At 33.0% G+C, this 25,027-nt stretch overlaps 1 protein-coding gene across 1 annotated transcript; it reads left to right on the top strand.

Annotated features, from left to right (window-relative positions):
* Nucleotides 1-9,063: 9,063 nt before the first annotated feature.
* On the top strand, nt 9,064-24,733 carry LOC138335787 (matrix metalloproteinase-14-like). Its single transcript, XM_069284951.1, has 11 exons — nt 9,064-9,299; nt 17,228-17,301; nt 19,140-19,282; nt 19,516-19,591; nt 19,883-20,025; nt 20,447-20,707; nt 21,319-21,495; nt 22,041-22,202; nt 22,674-22,813; nt 23,208-23,359; nt 23,472-24,733. Exons 1-11 carry the CDS (start codon nt 9,123-9,125, stop codon nt 23,566-23,568), a joined length of 1,602 nt encoding a protein of 533 aa, XP_069141052.1. The 5' UTR covers nt 9,064-9,122; the 3' UTR covers nt 23,569-24,733.
* Nucleotides 24,734-25,027: the final 294 nt, after the last annotated feature.

Genomic DNA, 25,027 nt, shown 5'->3' with positions numbered 1-25,027 from the left:
CCAATACACAATATTATAAGTAAACTACCTAAATCTCAATAACCCGGTAAACTATATATAATACACCTCATATACCCATGTTTACTTTCACACGGCGAGTCGCCTTTGAAACCACGTGATTCTAATCAAACTGACCTACCAAAAACCAAACTGTTATTGTAAACAGAAATTAGGAGCACGTCCGTCGACTTCAAGTATCATAGATACTCGGTCTAAATAATATTAGGTCGAGTCTAAAGTTCTCATGTGAAGAATTGCGTTCAGGCCTAAGTGCTTCATCTTAAATGCATTTCTAGTGGCATAAATCCCAGCATTATATTGTGGATAAGAACGAAGTTATAAAACTGAAGTAGTTATATTCTTTATTAAATATTGAATGTGTAATTTAAAAGTATGTATACGGAAGGTCGATTTCAGATTTAGTTTGACGTATAGAAATATAGAATACCTTTGTCACTAAATGTATGTCATGAATTTGTTTCTAAGAAGGTTCATGTTAAAAATACCTTGGTACATAATTATAATAATACATATGCAACTGTCTTTTCTGAAAAGATTCTGCTGAAATATGCAATTATAATATTCAACTTTCTGGGGAACAACGGCTGTGAATTCTAATTGAAGGAGTCGTCACTAGGGAACTAATACAAACACAATGATAATGATGAGTCGTCATGGCAACAGTTTTACAAGAATCGCTCTCTGCGGTAACGACACAAGATAATCGGTCACCATGGAAACATACCAAAAGGTGTCGTCCCTTATGGAATCGGGCGTATTGGACTTATCTTTAATTTATGCTCTTGAGAAATTATCAATTTCTGACACATCCGTTTGTACTATACACGGGACATAGTGCACAAAGTTCGAGTTGATCTTGTTCAAAATAAACATCGTTACACTCATTTCGTAAATCATTAGTCTTATAAGAAGTTAGTCTTTTAAGTAGAATGAAATTAAAGCAGTTTTTGGCAGTTTTACTTTGCCCTACTTGGCACAAATACTTTGCTCGAAGGTCTGTATACATACATGTGCGTCATAACCAGATTTATATTATGAATCTGGATTTTGAGAAAAGTTCATTGCTACTTGATAGGATTATGAAATTATACCGTGACGAAGGTCTATCGTAATTACATAGGCCTACTTTAAAAAAAAGAGTTCACTGCTATTGAAAAAATATTATATAAGTTGTGAGCATTTACTCATAAGTATACAGGAGTTATCTTTCTTGTACAAATGTATGTAAACATCATTCTTGTAATGTTGGTACGAACTATTTTAGAGTACATCTCTCACTGCCTATGGTATGAATGATTTGTGTACTATTCTAATAACCCTTTGTTTCTCATAATATATAAGATAATAACATTTAAGTAAAAGAATAATTTTCTGTAGTGATCTATTAGTTTACAAATTGGGTGTAAAGCAGTTCATGCGCATTAATGTGCCTTGTTTACTATAATTACTTATCTTCTGCGTGAATGTGCATGCATTCGTTTTCTAAATGCATGTCCCGTTGACCGATAACAGTAATGATTACTATTAGCTATGCTATAGATTTAACGAGTAGAGTATCATGTTGATTCGTTATGGCAATGGATTAGGTCTTACTAAGTTAAACAAAAGTTACTTAAAAACCAATTATGTATTGACAATTCAATTTTGCTTGCAACGAGCATTTCCATTGGCTTAAAAATTACCTTATCAATCCATAAAGGAAATAATGGCGTTGCCGTTTGTAATGCCGCTTCTGATTGGCTGATATAACGGCGTTATGATTTCATAGAAAAAAGAATTTCAATATGAATTTAGAACATGGAGTAGATTATTTTTAGTAAATTAAATTATTTATTTAGAGTACACTCAGATTTTTGTGTTATATCGCCATAACATAAACAAATATTTAAGTTATTCCTTAAATAACATGTTAGGGTTGTAAAAATGACGACAATGTTGAATATGGTAATTCATATCACTTGTTCCATGTTTACTGATCTCACCAAAAATCCATAATGTCAGAATACTTCAAGAGTACATTGTTGTGTTAGGTTCAATGATTTTATGAAAAATACTTTAAACTTTTGATATAAACTTTCGACTTCTAAAGACATAATGGATGCAACTCTGAGAAACCAAAAAAGCCCTAATCGATAAAGTATATAGTTATATATAACTAGTGTAGAAAACGTTCATGATGATTAAGATCGATTCAAGTTCAAGATAGAGCCATGGCCTTTACATGTGAAACGCGTTAAACAATCTTTTTTCATTAACACTTGTAATGTAACATTGTAACTTCGTACAGTGGCTGGGAAAAGACATGAAAGATTCAAAATTTAATCGTAATTAATTTTTGGAAAACTGTAACATTTTGAACCAATTAGAATGGATGAGGCTTACTTTACAAAACAAAAATAACCGAACAACATCATTACGCATAACAATAAAGGGAGATAAATCCCGTATACCCGAAAATTGTTTAAAATATAAATATATATTCACTAGACATTCACATGTATCATGAGTTGTGTATCAATTTGGAATAACCTTTAATTGTTTGCAATTTCATCAAATATCAGTTAAATGAATAATAAATTATTGCAAATTGACGTTGTGATTTTACGCGTGTAGTACTTTCCAATGTCACAACAGATGAACAGGCGCGGCAATAAAAACGGAAGTTGAGATCGATTCATGTTTTTGACTGAAACGATATCCGCAATTGACCTAAGATTTATCTCCTGTGGGGTAATAAGTGTTACTCTTTAGATATAACTACTTTTAACCTCAAAGTTCGCTGAAATGTGTTCAGTTGGATTAGAATTTCCTAGCGGAAATTGTTCACAAAAATGTAAAGCTAAACTTGTTTTCTTCAAAACGTAAATGTTCTGTTTATGAAATAAGTAATGTACTTATTTGCAGCAATTACATTTTTCAAAAATTGATTTTGAACAAGTGAAATAACGAATGAATTCGCCCGTTAACAATATGTCGTAACAACCCTGTCAAAGATATGTAGAAAATGCCATTACAGTAATCATCCGCAAAATATGTTCATCAACAATATTTCGTTTTATATGTGACCTGATCCTCCTATCAAAACAGAAACACTATTGTACGATACACGGATCTGATCAATGATATGGTAATCAATACTGAATAGCATCAACGCACTGTAGAACATGCAGAAGTTGTGGTCACACACATTACAATACCATACATCCCTTTGTTTTGGATTTCTATGGGCGATTCAAAGCGTAAGATATGATTACTTATATTGAAAAGTACAAAAAGAGGATGGGCAAAGTAATCCAGTGTGATTTTATATGACTTGTAATTTTAATTGAACACAAAAATAATGGCGAAATTAAAAAGAAGCAAAAGACTCGTTAATAAATAAATTTTATAAATAAGCACAAGATGGGATGAAATAATGTTCATACATAATTAAAAAAAAATCCAAGTACATGGCAAATTAACGAAATGAAGGCTCATTGACTTAATGGGAAATTTTAATCTTGTGTTGCTGATGGTGTTTACTACATACATTGATTATCTAATTTTTAATAATCTAGGCCCATATATCTTACTGTCTTATTTTCTGCCATTAATCATAAAAAATATAGACGATGCAAGAAAGAGTATAAAAGGAATTCTACCCTAAACCTTAGAAGACGCATGTTAACTGATAAAGACTCGGACAGGAAGAGTATGCACTGTCTGGTTCATCAGTCATACCCGTTAAAAATTGTTTTGTGAAAATGTCGAGTGGTGGAAGAATTGTTAGAAAGGTGTCAAAGTTCATAAACTGTTTCATCTTTATTGGGGTTTCAGAAATTGTTTTACATGATTGTAGTCGGTAACATGTATTTCAATTAGGTATTGTGTTTTGTTTCCTTTTTTGTAAATACGGACATTTTATGAAATAATGTCATCTGAACAATACAGGAACAAAGACAAAGTGTTAGACAAGTGTAATGTTATTTAAATTAAAATTTAATAATACCAGACATGTCCAGGATGTGGTCAAACGCATTGTATTGATTACAATTTCGGAAGTATCGTAGGTAATTGTTATTTTGTACAGGGAGAATAATTACACGATATTAAATGTTAAGACTATACCTACAAGTCTCTATTACATCTCCTTAAATCTGCATCTCGATTGTCAAAAGCATCATATTTTAATGAATTCTCCAAAAGTATCAATAATCAATGTGAACCATGTCATAAAATATCATCGAAATAAATGTTATCGAAACATATCTTTAAAACAACAAAGACAATTTACTCCAAATCACAGGAGTAACCAACATAGTCCGGTACCACGACATTCTTCTCTACATGATGATCACACGGGAACGACGTCAAACAATTTGAAATAAGTAAGGACAGTTAAAAATGAGAGACGAAAGCAGTGCGGAACAAACAGATTGCATGGGTATAATCGATGCCTCTGGCTCATCATTCGAGGATCTGAAACAAACAATTTAAATTAAATTTTGGTTTATTAAAATATTATAGATGTATCTTTTACGTAATTCTTCGCACACACTCGCAATTGAAAAGTATGAATATATGTACACTTTTAGAAATTTGATAACATCCATGTGCACAACACACGAACCGACAGCTGTTTTAGATGTTCTGGCAAAAGTAAATAAACACACCATTTATTAGTATTCCTGTTGAAACACATTATTCATCCTCAGTATTAGTTTTAAATATTGATTGTATTGTTAAAATACGACATCGATAAATTAGGCTTGGAAATCGGATGAAGATTTACAGAAATCGTGAGTGAATTTTTACCACTGAACATCGCTGCATTATTCATGGTATCTATCACATATCCTGAAAGTGCCTCAGATACATTCTGCTAATAAAAGACAATTTTCGAAAGGGTTGGATGCCTTTTACAAACGATATTCCCGAATGACTGAAATTTTAAGTTAATTATCTAGTATTATTACAATAAGACATGGGATTTGGATAAGAAATAAACATTTACAAAAGAATACTTCTATGAATATTTAATAGCTTACAAATCATATGAAAAACATTTACAATGTTGTATTTTATTAATATTCATAATTGTCAGAAATGTATCAGATTCCACGTAACATTTTACATAGGAATCATACATGTATATCAATGATCCGAACTCATTCATACGCCGATATACATTGAAAATGTCTTTTTAGAAATTTTCAACCGTAATACCAAACATTTGTAAATTATACAATGTTAACAAAGATAGTTAACGCTAATTGGAATGCTATTAAGATGATTAGTGTATTGACCACCTTAAAAAGTTATAGTTTCAATAGAATCCTTGAAGTTGTAAGGGTTTTGAATTGTCATCAAATGTTTATCATATTCATGACGACGCATGCGCACTGTATTCACTCATCCGAGACTTGTCAACAGAGATGATAAATGCGACCTGAATGACATCTTCAAAACGATCTTACGAACCGAAACAAAATGGCGTATCACTTTAAGTCCCAACATGTGTATCTATCTGACCTTCCATGTTTAATTGTTTGCTGAAGTATGGTAAGGGTGATCTAATCTGTATCCGTTGGAAGTAAACAAAGGGGTTCCGAGTGTCAATTAAGCATCTGATTGACACTGATAGAGATAAGATGTGACGCTTGACAGGTATACCTATTATCGAAGACATCCTCATAAGTTATTTTTTAGATAAAAGTTATGTACTTTATATACAATGTTCTGAGTTTTAGTATAAAGGTCAAATCCTATTTCAAAATTCTGTCAGGGATACGAATTCGTTTTCTAAGTATCATCTTCATGATAAGTGTGTTCTGTCTAAGTGACATGCGTTTTTACGACATAGAATGAAAGTAATGATATAAAAAACAGACATGCCATTTCATTTTTTTATGAAACAGTAACGTTGAATTAAAATAAACAAGTACATGTATTATAGGCGTCTAGTGAAAAATGAGTTTTGAGTTCAAGGTGATCTGGTTAATTATAAATCGGTTTGCTCATGATCTGCTACTGCAATAGCTTTATAACAGATAGGATAAAATACTGTAAAAAAATTATAGTATAATGCCAAGTGAATTGGATGCAAGACTTACCGAACAGCTTATCTCCGTATATTAAGTACATTGGGTATGTGTGAATTCATATTACCATTTTTGTGAAGTGAATAAGTTGTCGATTTCTCATCCTTTATGTATTATCATTTTGTAATCTACAAAGGTCTACGCCCTGACTAATATAGATACAATGAGTTCGACCCCACCTCTGTAATAAATACGCCGTGCCTAATCAAAGATCTGGTCAGCCTATTTAAATAAATGGTCACCATAGAATTTATATTTTTGGCTTTGATGTCGTAATGGTGTTATGCTGTTCAAAGTTAAATCTAATTTAAATTATATTTCATTATCTTACGGAGTAGAATTAAATTTTAATTAGATTATTCAATGATATTCTCTCGGTGTTATAATATAAACCAAATTACTCCATGGCAATTATATATCTAGTGTTCACGACAACCATATTTTCTCTGTGGATTTATTTTCGTAAAGGATATAGTTTAAAGAATCTATTGTTCTTACTTGGTGACTATTTTGTGAATTTTTATCGTCCACAATATTCGCGAAATTTAAACTAACCGTCAAAATGATCTGTTGATTTCGGCTGATTAACGATACTGGGATAAAATCACTAAAAACTGATTATTTAAGGACTTATACAAACCAATATTAGATTCGTTTTGTTGGTTAATGCTGCTTACCGTCCTATCAAGGTGATAGAAGGAAACAGTCTTCCCTGTCTACAATGTGTCGTGTGTACTATGTGAGATTGCGGTATAGGACATCTGGCTTATTTATAGCCGTATCTCGCTGAAATATACTCTGAAAGATACTGAACACCATAGTTCAACTGACAACATTATACTAAAAACAGGGAAACTAGCTGTCTGATCCTATTCATGCCGAATGTTAAACAAGAGCAGAAACAGTCATGCTATATACGTGTAAGAAGACAGAGCTCAAAATATTCTTCACAAGGGCGAACGTCCATTTTAAGCGGAAAAGCGACGCAATACTAATGGAACTGTAAAGTGGCTGAAATCATTCCGCATTACTTTAAAATCCTTTAGCCAGTCTGAGATCTTAATCACCTAACAACAAACATTTGTGTGGCCAGTGGTCGAATTAGTAGAAACATGGGCTAGACCATCTTATCCATTCGGCCATGTCAATACAACCCTTTTGTATATTAATTAACGTGGGTATGTTGCTACACAGAAATGCATAACTATTAATTGAGAAAAGAAAATCATTAGTCTCATCATACAGTGGAGTTGCAATACAAACCCAATGGCTAAATGATGAAAACTTTTCATAACTGATAGAAGTAATCCTTATTACCCTCTCTGGATCTAAATAAAATTTTGGAACTAAAGGGAAATAGTTTGCATTTCCGACATTATATTGCACAAACATACGGTGAAATATCATCTTTGCTTGGTAAATAATAAAATCTCCGATAAAAGAGCACGTGTATAGTAATATGTATAAGCGTTTTAATTGTTTGTTAAATCAGTTTACGAATTGTTTTAAAGTTTATAAATTGTGCAAAAGATTTTTTTTAAAATATATGATCAATTTGATCATTATATGCATATAACAGATTAATCTGACCTTGCGCGTAGGTATTGAATACGACGTCATCTTTTTGTGAGCGTGACGTCATACTTTTAAGAGAAATAGACTCGAGATTCGCTATCAAAATTATTACGTCTTAATGAATACCTACCCCAATGGGAGGTAACTCTGTCACATGCAAAGACTGAATAAATCAATATTCATTCTAATTCATTCCATTCTCTCATTGTTCAGCCACTTGTGTGACCTATTAATCATGTAATAAGGTGAATTCGTCTTACGTGGCGACACAACACAGGAAATCCAATAGGCAAAATGGCCATATAAATCACTCATTGGCACTTTTCGGCAATTAAAATTTCGCTACAAATTTAATATTGAGAATCAAATAATTTTAATTTGATGAAACCAGTGTCGATACAATGAAATACTAACCATAGTTGAAACTAGCATAAAAAGAAACCAAAGTTATTAATATTAGACTGTAATATAAAATGTAAAAAACATGTGAACCACACACGTTACAGGAAAGGGTATTATGACTGCTGTAGGATTTGATAAGGTATTCGCGTACATGCTTTTCATGATAACAGCTCGGACGGTAAATATACCGGCAGATGTAATAATAATATTAATTCATACACTTGTTGGATACATTAATCTAGGTTAAGGCAAAAAAACTAATATCACCCCCTAGGTTGACTGATATTATAACAGATTTCCTAACATTTTTTCATGTTTTTTTTCTCTTTCTTTCGTAGTACATCGAAATATCTATATATATATCTATATATATCGAAAAAGAATTGATAATAATTTTATTTTTATTATAGGGTAACAAAGTAAAAAAACCCAACAAAAACGTTTTGAGATTTCACACAAACTTTTAATCCAATTTCAATAAGACGTGGCATCTATCGTGAAAAAACAGAAGTTTTTCTAATTACAAATAACACCATAGCCGTTGTACTTAACAGAAGACATTTAAGCTTCTATCGTCAAAAGTATCTTTTTTCTATTTTTTTTTGTGAATATGTAAATAAACAATGCTTGATTAATTAAGGACATCTCTTTCTATTTTATTTTACTTAATGGGATAACATTTTCATACTAATAACGCCTACATTTATCTCACAAATCACATCACCACTTCTGCCGCAAGTAAACCATCCTCCTCTGTGAAGCATTTTAAGCGTTTATCCAAGGAACGCTCTGATAACTGGAGGTGTGTTAATTAAAATAGCTAACACCATATTACGACCAATGAAATCGCTTGAGTTAAACTGGGACTCTAATCTTACCCTGCATAGGGTCAGGTCGACATGGTTCACTTGTTACTGTTCACGCCGTTGTGATTTTTTTTTCAAACTACATAGATATATATATAAATAAAAACCAGGGTAAAACGTTTATAAACGATCATAAGTACTTCAGGCGAGATTCGGGTAACTAATGTAATCACCAGATATGAAAGGGTGTAATATATTCGTACTGGGAGGTTTATTTCTTGTAAATGTTGTTTTGTTACCGATACTTGCTGCAGTTATACCTGACACACGTACATCTAATACTGGTAATGGGAATGGAGTTAAAAGCAGGGTACATCGCCACCATATGCACCCAAGCAAACTTTCCATGGCAGAGGTAAGCTACTTACATTTTAATATTACTTTTCATTGTGTGTTAAAAATCACATTTCAATGACTCTAATGTTATTTATAAATTCATCATCATTATGAATGCTATAATATACTGAAAGATCAGGCCCCAAGATCATGGAACGGTCCTGAGTCGAAAACAGTCTTAAGTTTAGACTAAAACAATCACAAATGACGTTACAAAAAGTTACGTCATTTTTATTGTCTCGTGATCCTTGGGCCAGGTATTTGCAGATAAACGATCGCCGAATGTTAAATTTTATTGGATAACGTGTACTTCTGAAGAACTGCTAGCACAACTAACTGATGATGAACATTGGCTAAGTAGAATAGCACTCTCTGTGATTATGTCAGCGTCATTAGTAAAGCTTAAAACAATATCTGACACAAAACTCGTAAGGTTAGGGACAAATAAAAGTAGCAAGCATAGTTATGATAAATTAAAAAGTTTAATATATTTTGTAACATATGTAAATCGGGACTCCTGAAAGGTTACAAGAAATACGACCATGCGTTCCAAAGGGGCACACGTTCTGAACAATATTAAGTATATGATCCGTAAATAGTCAAAATCCTATCAACGACAAATTCTTAACGAGGTTTCGATAATGGGACAACAAGGTATACTGACCATTTTAACACGCACTGTCTCCATCGACATGATATCTCGAAGGCCTTTGATATTATCATCTCGAGATCTATCGCGGAAATCGTATTAAAAACTTCACATTTTCAAACAACGCAAGTAGATTATGCATGCATGGGTACGTACGTAGCCACAGTTATTATCGCACATAACACGACATTGCGAGATTAACCCCTGATTGCAGTTAGATATAAGACGCTTCATTATACCATAAAATATTTTATTATTTTTTCTCTTTGAAGTTGTGCAGTTATATATGTATGTATTTATAAAAAATAAGTCGTACTGAAGACCATGCATGTATTTCCCCCCTTTGTAAGGTATTAGGAATGTAACAGATCTTTTTTAAACAATATCATTTGATGATCGGTCACATGATCCAGGTTGTGTTTATGTTTTTCATATGTTACTTTGAAAATGTTCAGTTATTGATGAATTAATGCCACCCGTGGGTATATGAGTTAAATAATCATGAATTTCAAGTAGGTCTTTTGTTTTAATCCAAAAAGTCACATTATATGACCTTGTTTTGTTACCATTATGATTACGTTTGATAGTATCAAAAGGCATTTTAAAACTGATTTGCAGTGATATGTTTTAAGCTTAAACTAAATATTATTGACGAAGATTTGCATGAAAATTCTGGTACCCCGATTAACTAATTGTCCTTTGCTTTGTTAAGCGGAGATGTTTCTTGCTACCATTCTCACGCAGGCCATTACTTACTTCTTTATTGATTGCCATGTAGTTTTTCAGAATGTATAATATAATAATATGAACTTCGATGAAGCGCATGTGTCCGTTGTATTTGTACCAGTTCATTAAATTATCCATATTCATATACTTTCACATATAGAACTTCACAAATACAATTACAATAAACTATTCAGTGGTAATGATATTCAAACAACCCTTGAATAAACGTCATTCCTCGTGTTCTTTTTCCTAATATGTACAGCTTTTTACTTGAAATATAATAGACCTAACTCTGAACTTTCACGGTTGATGACTTTTTAAAGAAACGTATATCAGTATTAATATTTCAATGTATTAATATAGTGTGGTATAAGATATGCAGACAAAATGGTTTAAATTCTATTATTCCACTAATGCCAAAAATGAAATATATTATGAAAACTGTAGAGCTTTTCTCCCATATAAAACTTTCAAATATATCGAGTGTGGATACATTCGGGGTTGTTTAAAGAAAGCAAAACGGCTTAAGTCGCGAAACATTTCTCATTCATATATACTGATTTGACATATTTTATTACATTTATCATTAAGGTTTTGCTTACAACCCTTTTTTAAAAGGGGGTCATATGTAAAAAGCAAGGAAACAAACATTAACTACAGTTTTAATGCTCACGGAATTAGCGTTAATCTCGAACCCTTAGTAAAATGTATTAATACTAGTTTAACTTTGTTGATAGCTTATCTAAATTTCCACTTTAATATACTCTTAGCAGATTTTATTTCGCGTTGCGCTACAATAGGCCTCAGTCTGTGTTTATTATCGTTGGTAAATTGCATTGTAATAAAAACATCTATTCCTCACACCATTCCACAGAGAACTGATATCGACAAGACGCGTTACGTTGTAATAAAGTCAACATTACAATATCCAATTTAGTAATTGCATGCGATGCTTATCTAGCCTCAGTCCTCTTTTTTGCATTTTCATGCTTATTTAGATCACTAGTAGAGCGAAATAATGGTACTTGTTGTCATCATTTGATGATCATAAACGGCGACCTAATTTTAAAAATATGTCATATTATCTATTATTTCTTATGTTATACTTATAACGTCTCTCGTCCCTCTTGGCACCACATAACTTTTGGTATTGAATTAAGGGATTAGCTCTTAGAGGATCCGTCTTCCAGCAGAAACATACTGGATAACGCATGAATTGTAGTTTCTGTTCCTGCTTATAGCGCTCTACACTTGACGGGGTTAGAAGACTTATTTGCTCGTTGCTATCATAATACGACTGGATGGGGTGTGTTGTTCTTTGTCTTTGGTAGTTTGTATAAATGATGTACCCAGTATGATATTTAGTAGCCATATCATGGTGTTTCGTTTGCGTATAATGCAATCATCATCAACAACTGGGGTTCGAAAATAAATTACATACTAGAAACAGAAAACAGAATGAGTCTTATTTGACATTATGTCATCATTTGTATAGAGTAAACACAAATGAAACATAAAAATATTTAGGCCGACAGCCAATTGCACAAAAGCATGTGTAATAAAAATAAACAAATATTTCAAATAAGTGGAAGGAAACTTTCATTAGAGATCCTTTGATCGTTGTTTTTATCTACTGTCATTATTCTGAGGTTCGTATGCTACAGTAATAATTAACACCAGATCGCATTGTAGGATGTTATACAAATTCATGACACGGATAACCCCTCACGGCCACATGTTGTAAAATAAGATAAAATTTCCTCTCCAGGATTGTAACTGTTCTTTTCTATATAAGAAATACACTGAGCATGACGATTAATCTAGGTCAACCGTGTATACACGGAGTACGTATATCTATCTAACAATTTACACTACGTAAACCCCTCCCCACACTACCCTCACATTACCCCAGTGGCAGTTCACAGTTACATGATACTGTTGAGGCAATTTAATTAAGCGTACGATACTTGTATAGCGATCAAGATGGTGAAGCGATTTGTGCAATAGCACAGGGGTAAGATAAAAGCGAACTAAAATTATCGTTTATCACCAAATGTTTTTTTTCATATCAGTGTTTTTTAAACAATATACATATTGTTCTTATCTAAATCAGATATTATTTTTCTAAATAAAACAAAATAATAATGACTCTCGAATTATGTCCAAGGAAAAAACTATACTGAGGGTGTAAAAGTCAGTTTTATCTGTTAAGTCTATCTTGTTTTTTTATTGACTATTATTGTTTCGATGACTTACTAATTTCAATTCCGTGAAATATTGTACTGAATACTGTTAAATCTGGATTATTTGCGGGGTTTAAATTTTCCGTTATTGCGGTTAAATAACGCCACGCGGGAACATATCAATAAGTGTCACTAATCAAATAATGTTAATAATTAGAATAGCCACATAGACCGTGCAAATTATCACACCGCGGACATTTTGAAAGATGTCTTACTGAAAATAGCATCCCAAAAAAAATACTTACGATTATTATAAAATAGTAATCGCCATGACATAAAGCATATAGTTGCATCAGCGCATTTTTTAGAGGAGAGGGGGATCATATCTGTTCCATAACGGTTCATCTAAAACTCAAGAATTGTCAATTTAAAGCAAATCAATTAGATGAAAAGCCCCCGTGTTGTGACTACTCCCAACCATCCGGTCTACGTCAAAGAGGTCACCAAGTGCTTAAGTTATTAGGTAGATATGTACTGTGCCACTCGTTCATTTATGTACTCGTACTGGGAAATATGATATATTGTACTTTTGGAGAGATACCAAATCCTTACCCTTTTTGTATATATATTCTTATACTTCTTTTCCGGAACATATGATTCAAACAGGACTTTTCACAGCATGTGGTAATATCTAAAACGTGACGGACTATTCTATCGATAATAAGGGCAATAAGAATTAAGGTCTTTGCGAAGATATGAAAACTGATCTGAGGGATAGGGAAAACGATACATGCTAAAATAGAGGTTCTGCATACTTTATATCATAAATGGAGTCGTAATTACTAATATCTCGCAATTATTACTTTTACTGATACCCTGCATTTTATTTCCGAACCATCAGATGGTAAGATGTAAATATAGCAGAAATACTTATAGAATGTTATTAAATTTAACATTCAACATTTGTTTACGCAAATGATTTTGATCAGCGCATTAATACAGTCGAATTTGTTTGATCATTGTCTCTTTGACCGGGTTAACTCGCCTGCATTCATACGTTAAACCACTATTTGATGAATCAATACGTTTGAATTCACCTGATCTTTGTCACAAGTCTTTGATCAAACTAGAGTCACTTGAATAACTTCAATGTCGATAGTGCTTGACAAATGCGACTGAATTTCGATCAATTTATGCTAAATGAAATTTGAAAAAAGGTATCTCGAAATCTAAAGTGTATCAACTGTAAATGTGAAAAGCTACAGAAGATTAATTTATGACATGTACAGAAAAAATATTTTCCAGCAAATATATTTTTTGCAGCGTAAAAGTTCTCTTGCATATTTTTCGTGATTTGTTCCTCTTTAAACCAGGATAATACCATAAAATTGCATACTTTTCGCGATATTTTCCCCTTTAAACAACGAAAATACCATAAGATTGTTTAGACATCAGACTCCACTGAAAACCATCTTATTTTCGAGTGCGATTATATTACTCGTACACCGTGGGTGGGGTGAATAAAATCGCGGAAATCAATCCGCGCAAAAACCTGATTTACAGTAATATCATGGCACTGCCGTGACCTACACTTTATTTATTATAGGTACTTCAATTAAATAGTTCGTCACATGCATATTATTTAGAGTCTTTTAATGTTTCATATAAAAAAACTTACAGTAAATTTTTTACCCTTGAAATTAATTAAATACCATTTGGATATGTATATGACGATGTTTTAGTATTGATCTAATTATCTCAATTTTTAATTTCGATTTTTATCTATCGAAGTAGGGTATATGGACTTTAAACGGTCTATTAACCAAAGTAATAAAATATATTAATGATCTATGATTGCCGAATAGGCCTAACTCACACCGGAATTAGGTTAACATTTTCAATGTTGAATAGGATACGTTTCACAATATGTTTTTGATGTATTTGATAAAACTAGTATATATATTAGCGTTGATGATGGTTCATATAATGTTTGTTATTTATATTCATCGAAATAACTTTAAATCAGGTACCCATTGATAAAGCACTAAAATTAAAGTGTATTATAGTGCGCATTATAAGATACATACGATTGTCTGTAAAGCTTTGGCATATTTCCTTTGAAGGTAACTGACAGAGCGACGCCCAAATTCAAAGCCACACGGTCAACCACAGTGTATCGTTATTCTATTCTTTTGATGCACATCAAAAGACCAAACCACCTACTCACATAAAGAGCCATCAATTTCACTATGAGTTCATGGGTGGATATAACGACAGTAAAAGTAACCCCTGCAGTATCAACTATGCCCCTTATGCTGTCCGTTAGGCAAGGAAAGACTAATATCTTATTGACTTGTTTGTGTCGGCCAATCGACACAAAATAAGTCTTTCCATAGGCTACTCAAATATGGTGATTTCAAGGCAGAGAAAGGAAACAGCGATTTCGTTCAATTGTAATTCTAACAGCAGACACCATCCTAAACGCCCTTCATTCAGGGCGGCTGATTGAAGGAGAACGGTCATATTAACGAAATATATCATTTCTTTATATTAACAGTTTGCACTGACATGGACTCAATAACCATGCTTTCTAGTATTATCATTATCAGTGTATAATGATAGTACAACACATGCGGCGATTCTATTGTTACGGGAATAGTCGCTGACGTAGCAATATGGGGTCATGACCCAACTTTTGTTGGGAACATATAAATGACTCGATTCCAATCAGCTGTTCAATCGAATTCGTTGACGATGACGGGAGAGAACAAAATAAGGGTATTTTAATAAAAATATTCAAATGTCTCGAGAATAAATAATATTAATTTACGTGAAAAACTGTAAATATAAGGAATATATTTTTATTTTGTATTTTGAGAATAAAAGTATATTCCTTAAATAATCAGTGATATAGAAGTATATCAGGTCGGTCCGGATCTTCAGATTTATTTTGAAGTTTCAACCGACACTTATCTTGATTTTTAAAAAGGTGAAATAGTACAGTATTTATAATATGGGATCAGATAACGTGTGTTTACTACAGTGGCCTTTAAGTCTAAAGCTTTGTTTAAGAGCAGTGTTTGTTTATTCAACTGTAAGTTACGCATGGTTGTAAATAGATCTAATCTTAAGAAATGAAGATGTATGGCCAAAGCTAATATTGAATACAAGTAATGATCTGAAATACTTGAAAACATGAGGAGCTATAAAGAGGTTTGTGACAGATATGCAAAATTTTGTTGAGCAGGTGTACAAATAACAGCTAAATCCTTTGTGAAACATGATTATTGCAATCGGGCATGGCTTAATGTTTTCTTCGGTAGTAACTTCTCAAATACTAATATTTCATATTGTGATGTTGTGTACTATTGCCGATGTGTGTCAGAAATCCGTACACACAATCATTAATGTTTACTGAATAATAAATAAAGGGCATCAATGCATCAAATGCCCTTTTAATGTCAACTTTTAAAAAAACAGTGGAAACTTCGTATTTGTAGTTAATAATTGTATAGTAGCTATCACATGAAATATAGGATTTAAAGGTTTAAAAAATGCTTTTCCTGATGTACACAGAACCTTGTAACTTATCAATGAACATTAACTACAACAAAGTTCACCCGTAAGTTCATCTGTAAAATATCATTGAACTCAACCTGAAACACTACATGAAATATGGTTTAATATAATTTGTTGAAATCCTATCAAGCTTAAATTAAAATACCACATGCCCTGTCCAATCCGTTAGGAGTTCATGGGCACGTACTATGTCGATATCCGTTTGGTTAGTAGGAAGTAACAGGTACGAGAAATGTGATTCTGGTAATCAGTATCACCTTGTGTTTATGAAACTGACATGTGAATACCATATCTCCTCACGAATTAACATTGTCGGTACAGGCTGTACAGAGGAAGGGCACCTGTCTAATGAGCACCTGTTGTAATACTGCACACATTAATATCATCATCTGTAATGGTATTTATCCAAAATGGACTGTAACTCAGTCATGTTCTTGTGGCGATAGAACATCATGTTTATTTCATTTGCTAATTAGAAATGTAATTATATGTGCTTACGAAATAAGTTGCCATATCGGTATTGGATTGATTCATATGTTAAAAATGCATATATATATATGGCGTTGTTTTAAAAAGAAATCTTAAAGTTTTTTTTAACGATAGTGTATCAATGTTTACGCATTTAAATTATTGTACCTATGTAATGTATCAAAATATGAAAAAACCCCACTAAGACACTGGAAGGATGTTTATATTCCAACATCGTAAGGGACTACTTCGTTTAACGTTGTAAGAAATAAGCCACCTTAAAGAAGAATTCTCCATTGTAATATTAGATTGTTGATTAATTTCACTGTCCTTTCATTACAGGGTTACCTTTTGAAATATGGTTACCTTGACAACGAAAGACATGTGTATAGGAAACAAAGAAGAGAGGCCATCTTGTAAGTAGTTCAGACTTATTTACAAATATTTATTTGGTAAGATGTAGGGTAATTTAGGATACGGTATTACTATTAAAAGGATATGACTTAATCTTATGGTAGCTTCACGGTGTAATTCAATTACTGATAGGGGCACCGTTATACTTATCGCTTGATTCTTCAGCATTACGTTAATAACGCGTATGATCCTTTAGTAAACCTCGTGATTGCCAAGGTCACCATCTTACCATAGTAACGATATAAAATGTATAATGACTATTTCATATCAGCCTTGCAATTACACACAGAATAATAGAATCTTACATGGGTCTGTCAAGTGGACAGACATATCTCAACCCGAGTGAACGATTTTGGCTGGTGAAACCTAGGCTTGCCGAAGTTTGGCGGCCAAAATATTTCACTCGGGTTGATATATCCCTGTTACGTCACGTAATTGCTACACTAGAGGTTTTAAAAATGCAACCTGTCATACACTAGGGGTTTACAAAAGAATCTCTCATGGCTAAAACCGGTGACAAATCAGAAAGAGGTATCTTTTCCCTAGCAATCGGGGGATAACTATGTCAAGTATGGGAGAAACACATATCTATACAATCGACTTTCTTCTAGTTACAATGTAATTCATACCTTCCATATTCTGCTTACATCGCTCGTATTTAATACCTCTGGCTGTGCTAGACGGAAATGTATTATCAGTCATATCATAGGGACAATATTGTGACGTTAGGAAATAAATTTGTCTCAGCAAGTTGACTTCCTCCTTTTGAGATTTTGCATCAAAACCTGACCTACTTGAATTTACAATACGTACAATTTGGCAACACAGAATTTTCAAATTACCTTAATTCATTACAAACATGTTTGAAATGCTTTTTAAGAGTTTCATTTTCACTCGACAAAACTAAAACTAAAACTAAAATCTCCCAATACTAAAGCAAAGGTTAATGTCATAAAACATGAGGATGGAGATAACAATGCTCTGTATCCTTTATCAAATTATTATTATGTATTACATCATTTAACATCATATTTGTTTGTTGCATTTACGCAGCACCAAAGCGATCTCCGACTTATTGTTATCGTTAAGTATACTACAAACGTATTCAGACAATAATTTGAAGATCGGATATAGCAAGAACTAAATAATTAGCTGTATTTTGATGGTTCAGTTCTATCAATCTTCAATGGAATTTTAACGATGACACCAAGTCTACATGCACTACGGTAGTGGATTATGTGATATCACTTATGTCCGAGGTGGCATGTAACAGTTTTGGTTGAGCACTGTCTATGTTGATATTAAAAATATGTTGTTTTGTGTATCACGCGCGAGCCACGTGCACTCTTAAATTTCTCTAGTCCTGCCGGGCATAACACCACCACACTATCTCACTGATTAATGCTATCGGCGATAAATCACAGAAATGTGTAGCTTCTGAAAGAGAATTGAAATAACCCACATAGGAGGTAGATGATAAAATATTTAGAAGAAAATTTGGGTTCAAAAGGTAACGCCATGTAGCTTTTTTCGTTATATGAACAGATAATGCGACCGGGTGGAATGAGATGTCTTTGGTGGCAGACTTCAGTGGAATAGCACTACTAAGTTTCACTATTTCAAGACGCCAAACATTAACATACCACAGCCTCCCAAAGCATAAATTGATACACACATCCAACCGTTTTCATACTAGGCGGTAGCTAAATGACATAAACTATTGAAAGACGTTACTCAGCAAACCACCAACCAAACTTTATTTTCAGAAACATAATTAACTAAAAATCTTCAGTTGAATAAAATATCTTTCAATTTCTCTCTCGATTTCTACATTATTAAGATCCTTTCAACATTTCAATGGTCTTCGCGAGACTGGAAGGCTGAACCGTAGAACTGTACAAAAAATGGCTGAGCCTCGATGTGGAATTCCGGATGACGTTCATCCAGACTTACAAAGAAGAAGGAAACGGCAAACGTCTTATGGTAATACACATGCGTATAAACATAAATAGGAAATCATATTTCATAGTTTCTAAAATCGAAATTAGTCAAATGAAGAAAACAATGATGAAATGATGGTTACCTGAACGAAACAATTACTACATGCACTTTAAAAGCAGAAAATACAAAAGGATAATATAGCTTAAAGCCTTTCTTCATCATACTTACCATTTTAATAGACGAATGGGTTTTAGTAATCGATTTATATATTTCAGGTCCAGGCTGGAAACAGAATATTATCACATGGAGACCAGTCAAATTTTCACAAAAAATGCCGAGATACAAACAATGGTAAAATAATCTTGTAATTTCTGAACTGAGCAACTAACAACCTTTTACAAAGTTAACACAGCCTATCGTTTATGAACACATATTTCTGAATAAAAATGAGTTGAACTATAAACAGTAATGAATCACACAATATCATTCCGAAATCATTTCTTGTTTTGTATTAACTCTTGTCCTTTTTATAGTGCTATCTGAGTGAAATAGTCCCATTTCCGTGATGCTAAGCGCTTAGCAGAAGCAGAAAAAACAAATTAGCAGTTCTTTTATTCTACAGTTTTTGGTATCATTTCACAGGAAGACGTTTAAGACGGCCTTCATGATATGGTCACGTGTCATACCGAGATATTTCAAGTTCACGATAGACAATCCGGATATCGTTATCAAGTTTGCGCGGGGTATCCATGGTGACGGTTACTACAATGGATTTGATGGAAGAGGTACGCCAATTAATGAATGATACAAGTTTGTGTGTCAGTCACAACTTTACATAAGTTACATATATAGAAAAGGAAAAACATCAAATTTACGATTTCCTTTATAAATAAAATTTTCAATCTCTTTTATTGAACCGTTAATAATCGTTCTGAACATGATTTGAAAAATAAACGATTACAAAAAATATAAATAATTAAAAGAAATAAATTAAAAAAAAAAAAAAAAAAAATGAAAAATTATTAAAAATATTAAAAATAAAAAAAAAATGAAAAAAAACAATAAAAAACCTTTCATAGTATTACGGTTAGCACGAAGTTTTTAGTTGTTTTATTTTATTAAGAATTCTATTGTTATAAAAAGATACAACGTAGTATTGAAGTTTCCCTTCATAAATTATAACCAAACTATTGAAACCTGTTCCAGGAATGACACTTGCTCATGCTTTCCGACCCGGGCCACAGCCTCTTTCTGGTGACACTCACTTCGATGACGACGAAGACTGGAGTCGGGACGGTAGAGGAAATATGACTAACCCTGACCTCTTGGCTGTGGCCATACACGAATTCGGACACGCTATTGGACTTGACCATTCCGCTGAATACAACAGTGTTATGTCGGCCTTCTTCTCTGCCAGAAGGACAGAGCTTACTCAGAAGGACATCTTTGCAGTTCAATCTATATATGGTACGTAGATATATGGATTTTGATTTTACATAGTCCGCCTGATATTCAGTGACTTCTTACATACCATGTTTGTATACATAAGTCACTAGTGTAATGTGATATGAAAGGAATCACTCTTGACATCGTGACAGAGGATGATATAACTTAACTCACGAAATATGAAGTGACGTCATTATTCTAGCATAGTTTGATGAAATTAATTTGTCTGGTGGGATGTTCACAGTACGTTTCGAATTAAGAATAATGGTTTTAGTATTTAATAGAAGTCGTCTTAAAGTTTTAACTTTTGCTCGCCAAAGCTGGCAAAATCTGGTGTCATTAACCTCTAAAATGTAGATGGCTCAACCAGATATTAGTATGACGATAAAAGATACGGAACATCTATTGCAGAACATAAAGACAACTGGACGTCTGTTTTGTAGTATTTTGATGAAATTCAAATCTGCCACTTATGACCTCATATTTCTACTAGTAATAAATTCGAGAATCTTGCTATCATGCCAATGAAGAGGAAAGCGATTGCTCTTGCAAATATAACACAGGTATTAGCGGTTTTGTTATATGTTTACAAAAGGTATGACTAACATTTATTTTAAATCTGGATGATTTAGGATCAAAGCCAATTCCGCCTGTTCGACGCAATGTCGTTACAAGGACATCAAACAGACCCACAATAAGCAGTACAACGAGATCTAGACCAAACTACAGACCTGATACAACAACTGCCGCGCCGAGGCCGACACTCAACAAGCTTTCATCATGCCAAGATGTCGACGCTACTTTCATTGGTGAGAATCATAAGCGGCACAGAATTTACAAATTGAATAGCCATGTCAAAGTGAAACATTGGTCGTGATTTAATTTGTGGATACATGCTTGTTTTTCCTATGAAGCATGTCGCCAAAGATATCGAGCAGCCAGTACGCCCCAATACAATAATGATAATTCCATGTAAACTGAAGATGAGTATGAGTAGAAACTACAGTTTCTATAGAGTATAATGTGTCATGGTAGAAACATAACCTATTACACCGGATGAGTACTCAACTGAAGGACAAATGTTAGGCAGTATCAAGTGAATCTTTAGGAGGAACATAACATTTAGAACGAACAAAAACAATAAGATCATGAAACAGAGGCCTTCTGGCAGGACAGAGCCTGACAGCATAAACATAAGGCGCTCAACCTACACAAACCTATACAGTACATGTATATAGTACTATTATAGTTGCTGGACCTAAGACACCAGGCTAGAGATAAGGCTCTCTTTACCTCTTGATTACTTTAAATGTCTTTTATTGTTGACTTAAAACGTTTTCCTTTCGCTTTCCAGGAAACGATGGTTTTATCAGCATAATAGTAAACGATACGTTGTTTCAAGCTGATAGACGATCAGGCAACCGGAAGTCCTTAGCGCTGAGGTCAGTTTACCCAGACGCCCCTATTCCAGTGGGAGCGGCAACTTACTTCAAAGGAAGAACGTATCTATTCAAAGGTAAAATTTTGGTTTTTTGGCATGGACAACTTAGTGTTTCTCAAACATATTTAGTTTGTTTTAAACACCTAACAGTTTAATTTATTAAAAAGATTGTCTGTTTATCATGTAAAATCGTATCAGAGATTCGATTCGTTGATATTCGTTTCGTATTGCTAAACGTATAGTAGTTCGATTGCTTTTTATTTCGATATAAATCGAAAAATAATATTGTGAATATCAACCAATACTTGCACTGTGATTTATTGCAGGCTATGCATTGCCATAAATTGTATATTTTCATTTTGAAATTTTGTTTTCATTAATTTTGAAATATTGTATGTTCGTATGTTTAGAAGATACCTGCATATAGTCACAGTACAGGCCTAGTTTGGTATTACATATCGATAAGAGTAGGCTATTTTGTATAAGTTTGCGCCATTATCGTTTCCTAAATTATAAAATGAAATTTTGCTTTTGTTCTTATTATAGATAGCTATGTTTGGCGTTACACAAAACAAAAACTGGATTACGGTTTTCCGAAAAAGGTACTGACGCATGAAAATGGCGAGTCGCCTAGGGCTGCTGTCAGCATCAAGGGTTACAGAAACCGACGGATCTATTTGTTTGGGGTAAGTTACTTCTCTATGCTTGAATAGAAAACATAAGAAATGAGCAGAAAAATTCAAAGGTTTCCTATCTAAGTTTAGCATGGATTTTGATCGATAATATATATGATGTGTTCGCTTTGCCTAGATTTCATCAGTTATATATGCCTTTTTTCCATTTCGTCATTGCAACTTTCCAGATTTATGGTGCAATCACAATTGAAATGAAATAAAAACATTTAAATCTTTCATATCAATTATGTAATATATTGTTGTATCAAAAATTCAAATAAAGAAAGAGTTTAAAACATACAACGTATAATGTTTTTACGGAAATTTGAAAAATACCACACCATTTTAACCATTGTATTTCTGTCTTCTTCCTCATGCTTCAAAATCTATATTTATTGTGTTTCAGAAAACTAAATTTTGGGAATGGAGCGTTTGGCATGACGATGTTATCGGCCGTAGACAGTATGATATTAACAAGTTCTGGAAAGGTGTGCCGGATTCTCCAGATGCTGCTGTAACTTGGGCTGACCAGGCTATCTACTTCCTAAAAGATGATATGTAAGTAGTTATATTGTACTAAAACTTATTGCAAAATCAAGGCAACCAGCCATTATTTCGGGAATTGTTTCAATTCTGGTGGACGGTGACAAAGTTCTTGCCTTTATTGTAGGTATTATAAGGTAAGCCAAAGAACAAGAAGACTTTCAAGACGTTTTCCACAGCGGATGCCAGCACCATGGATGAGAGATGTATGCGATAGGAAGTAAAAGATCAACTTATTAATGTACCAGATATGTGAATTTTAAAGAGTTTGTTTTTATAACTATGATTTTGGAGATTATACAGCACATAAGATTTAATGTTAAGTTCTTTTTATTTGCTCATACTACATTGAGATTTTATGAGGTATGAAGGTGTTGCATCTGAAAGGAAAAAGAATGATATACTACTTTATAAAAAAAGTATAACCCATATTTATGTAGTAACTGAAGTAACAAAACTTAAATTGGATTCAACTAAGATACAGTTTGACTGCCGCTAGTATACACTGTAATTTCACTACTTTTTTGAAATTTTGTTTTCTTTACGGGACATGCTCAATACTTATATATATTTCCATCTTAGAAATATTGTAGTGACATTCACCAATTCCGTATTTGCATATTATCTGTCTTCACGGGTCGTTATTGATTGTGACAACGTCGTACATGTACATAAGAATGTAATTGTAAAAGAAAAGGACGCGAGGTCCGCTCAAAAATTAAGACGTCATAATTGATAACTACCCACAAGGGCATATATAAGTATACAACGGCTGAGTAGACTTTATGCTTTGATATGCAATTTGTTGAACGAGTGAATTTGTAAGGGAACGGGAATTACATCTTGTTGATGATACCCTATGTCTTTCATGTATCTGTGTACGTCATACAATATACTGTAATGAGTACAAGCGTGACTTTTGACGGTTTTTTACTATGTGTGTGGATCATGACGATATCTGCAGGCATGGAATTGGATTCACTGTGGAAAATTGAAGTGAATAAATGGGTAAAGAAAGGTAACTCTGATTCACAAGAGTACCTTGCAATAAAATCTGTTAGGTTTATTATGGTGTGGAAAGCGATCATTTTTATATGTAATTTTATATATGTCATGCTAATTATGTGTAAAGTGTATGTAAAGCTAAGAAAGTGTTCAATTTTATATGTTAGGTTCCTTAGTATGTAATCCTGCTTGTATGTTATTGTTTATGTAAAGTAGGGAAGATGTGCATTTTGTCTGGATACGTATTATGAACCGTTCATGTGAAGTTGTAATTGAGAATGACGTTCCATGTGTGTGTGAATGTAATTTTCTACAAATGCAAGTCTGGAAAAGACATCAAGTGTATCATTGAAAGTATGTATGCTAATAAGTTATGCATTTAATATATTCAGTTTTTTTCATTTGTTCGTTTTTTATAGAAATCTAATATGTAACTTAACAAATTAATCAATTAAAAATAATTGTAATATGCACTATATGTTTAAATCTATAAAGGAAATGAACGTTACAAATACAGTGAACATTCGTTTTTTATTTCGTTTTTTAATGCTTCTTGATATTTGTTTTTGATATTTATTTACTATCCAATAGGCTTAAATTTTCGTAACAGTCGGGCAAGGATGGCTAAAGTCGGTAAAAATGGTGTGAATGTATCCAGTATAATTTCTTATGAAATGG

This window comes from Argopecten irradians, chromosome 11 (genome assembly GCF_041381155.1).
Source record: "Argopecten irradians isolate NY chromosome 11, Ai_NY, whole genome shotgun sequence".
NCBI classification, from domain to species: Eukaryota; Metazoa; Mollusca; class Bivalvia; order Pectinida; family Pectinidae; genus Argopecten; species Argopecten irradians.
This window is presented reverse-complemented; position numbering and strand designations above follow the sequence as displayed.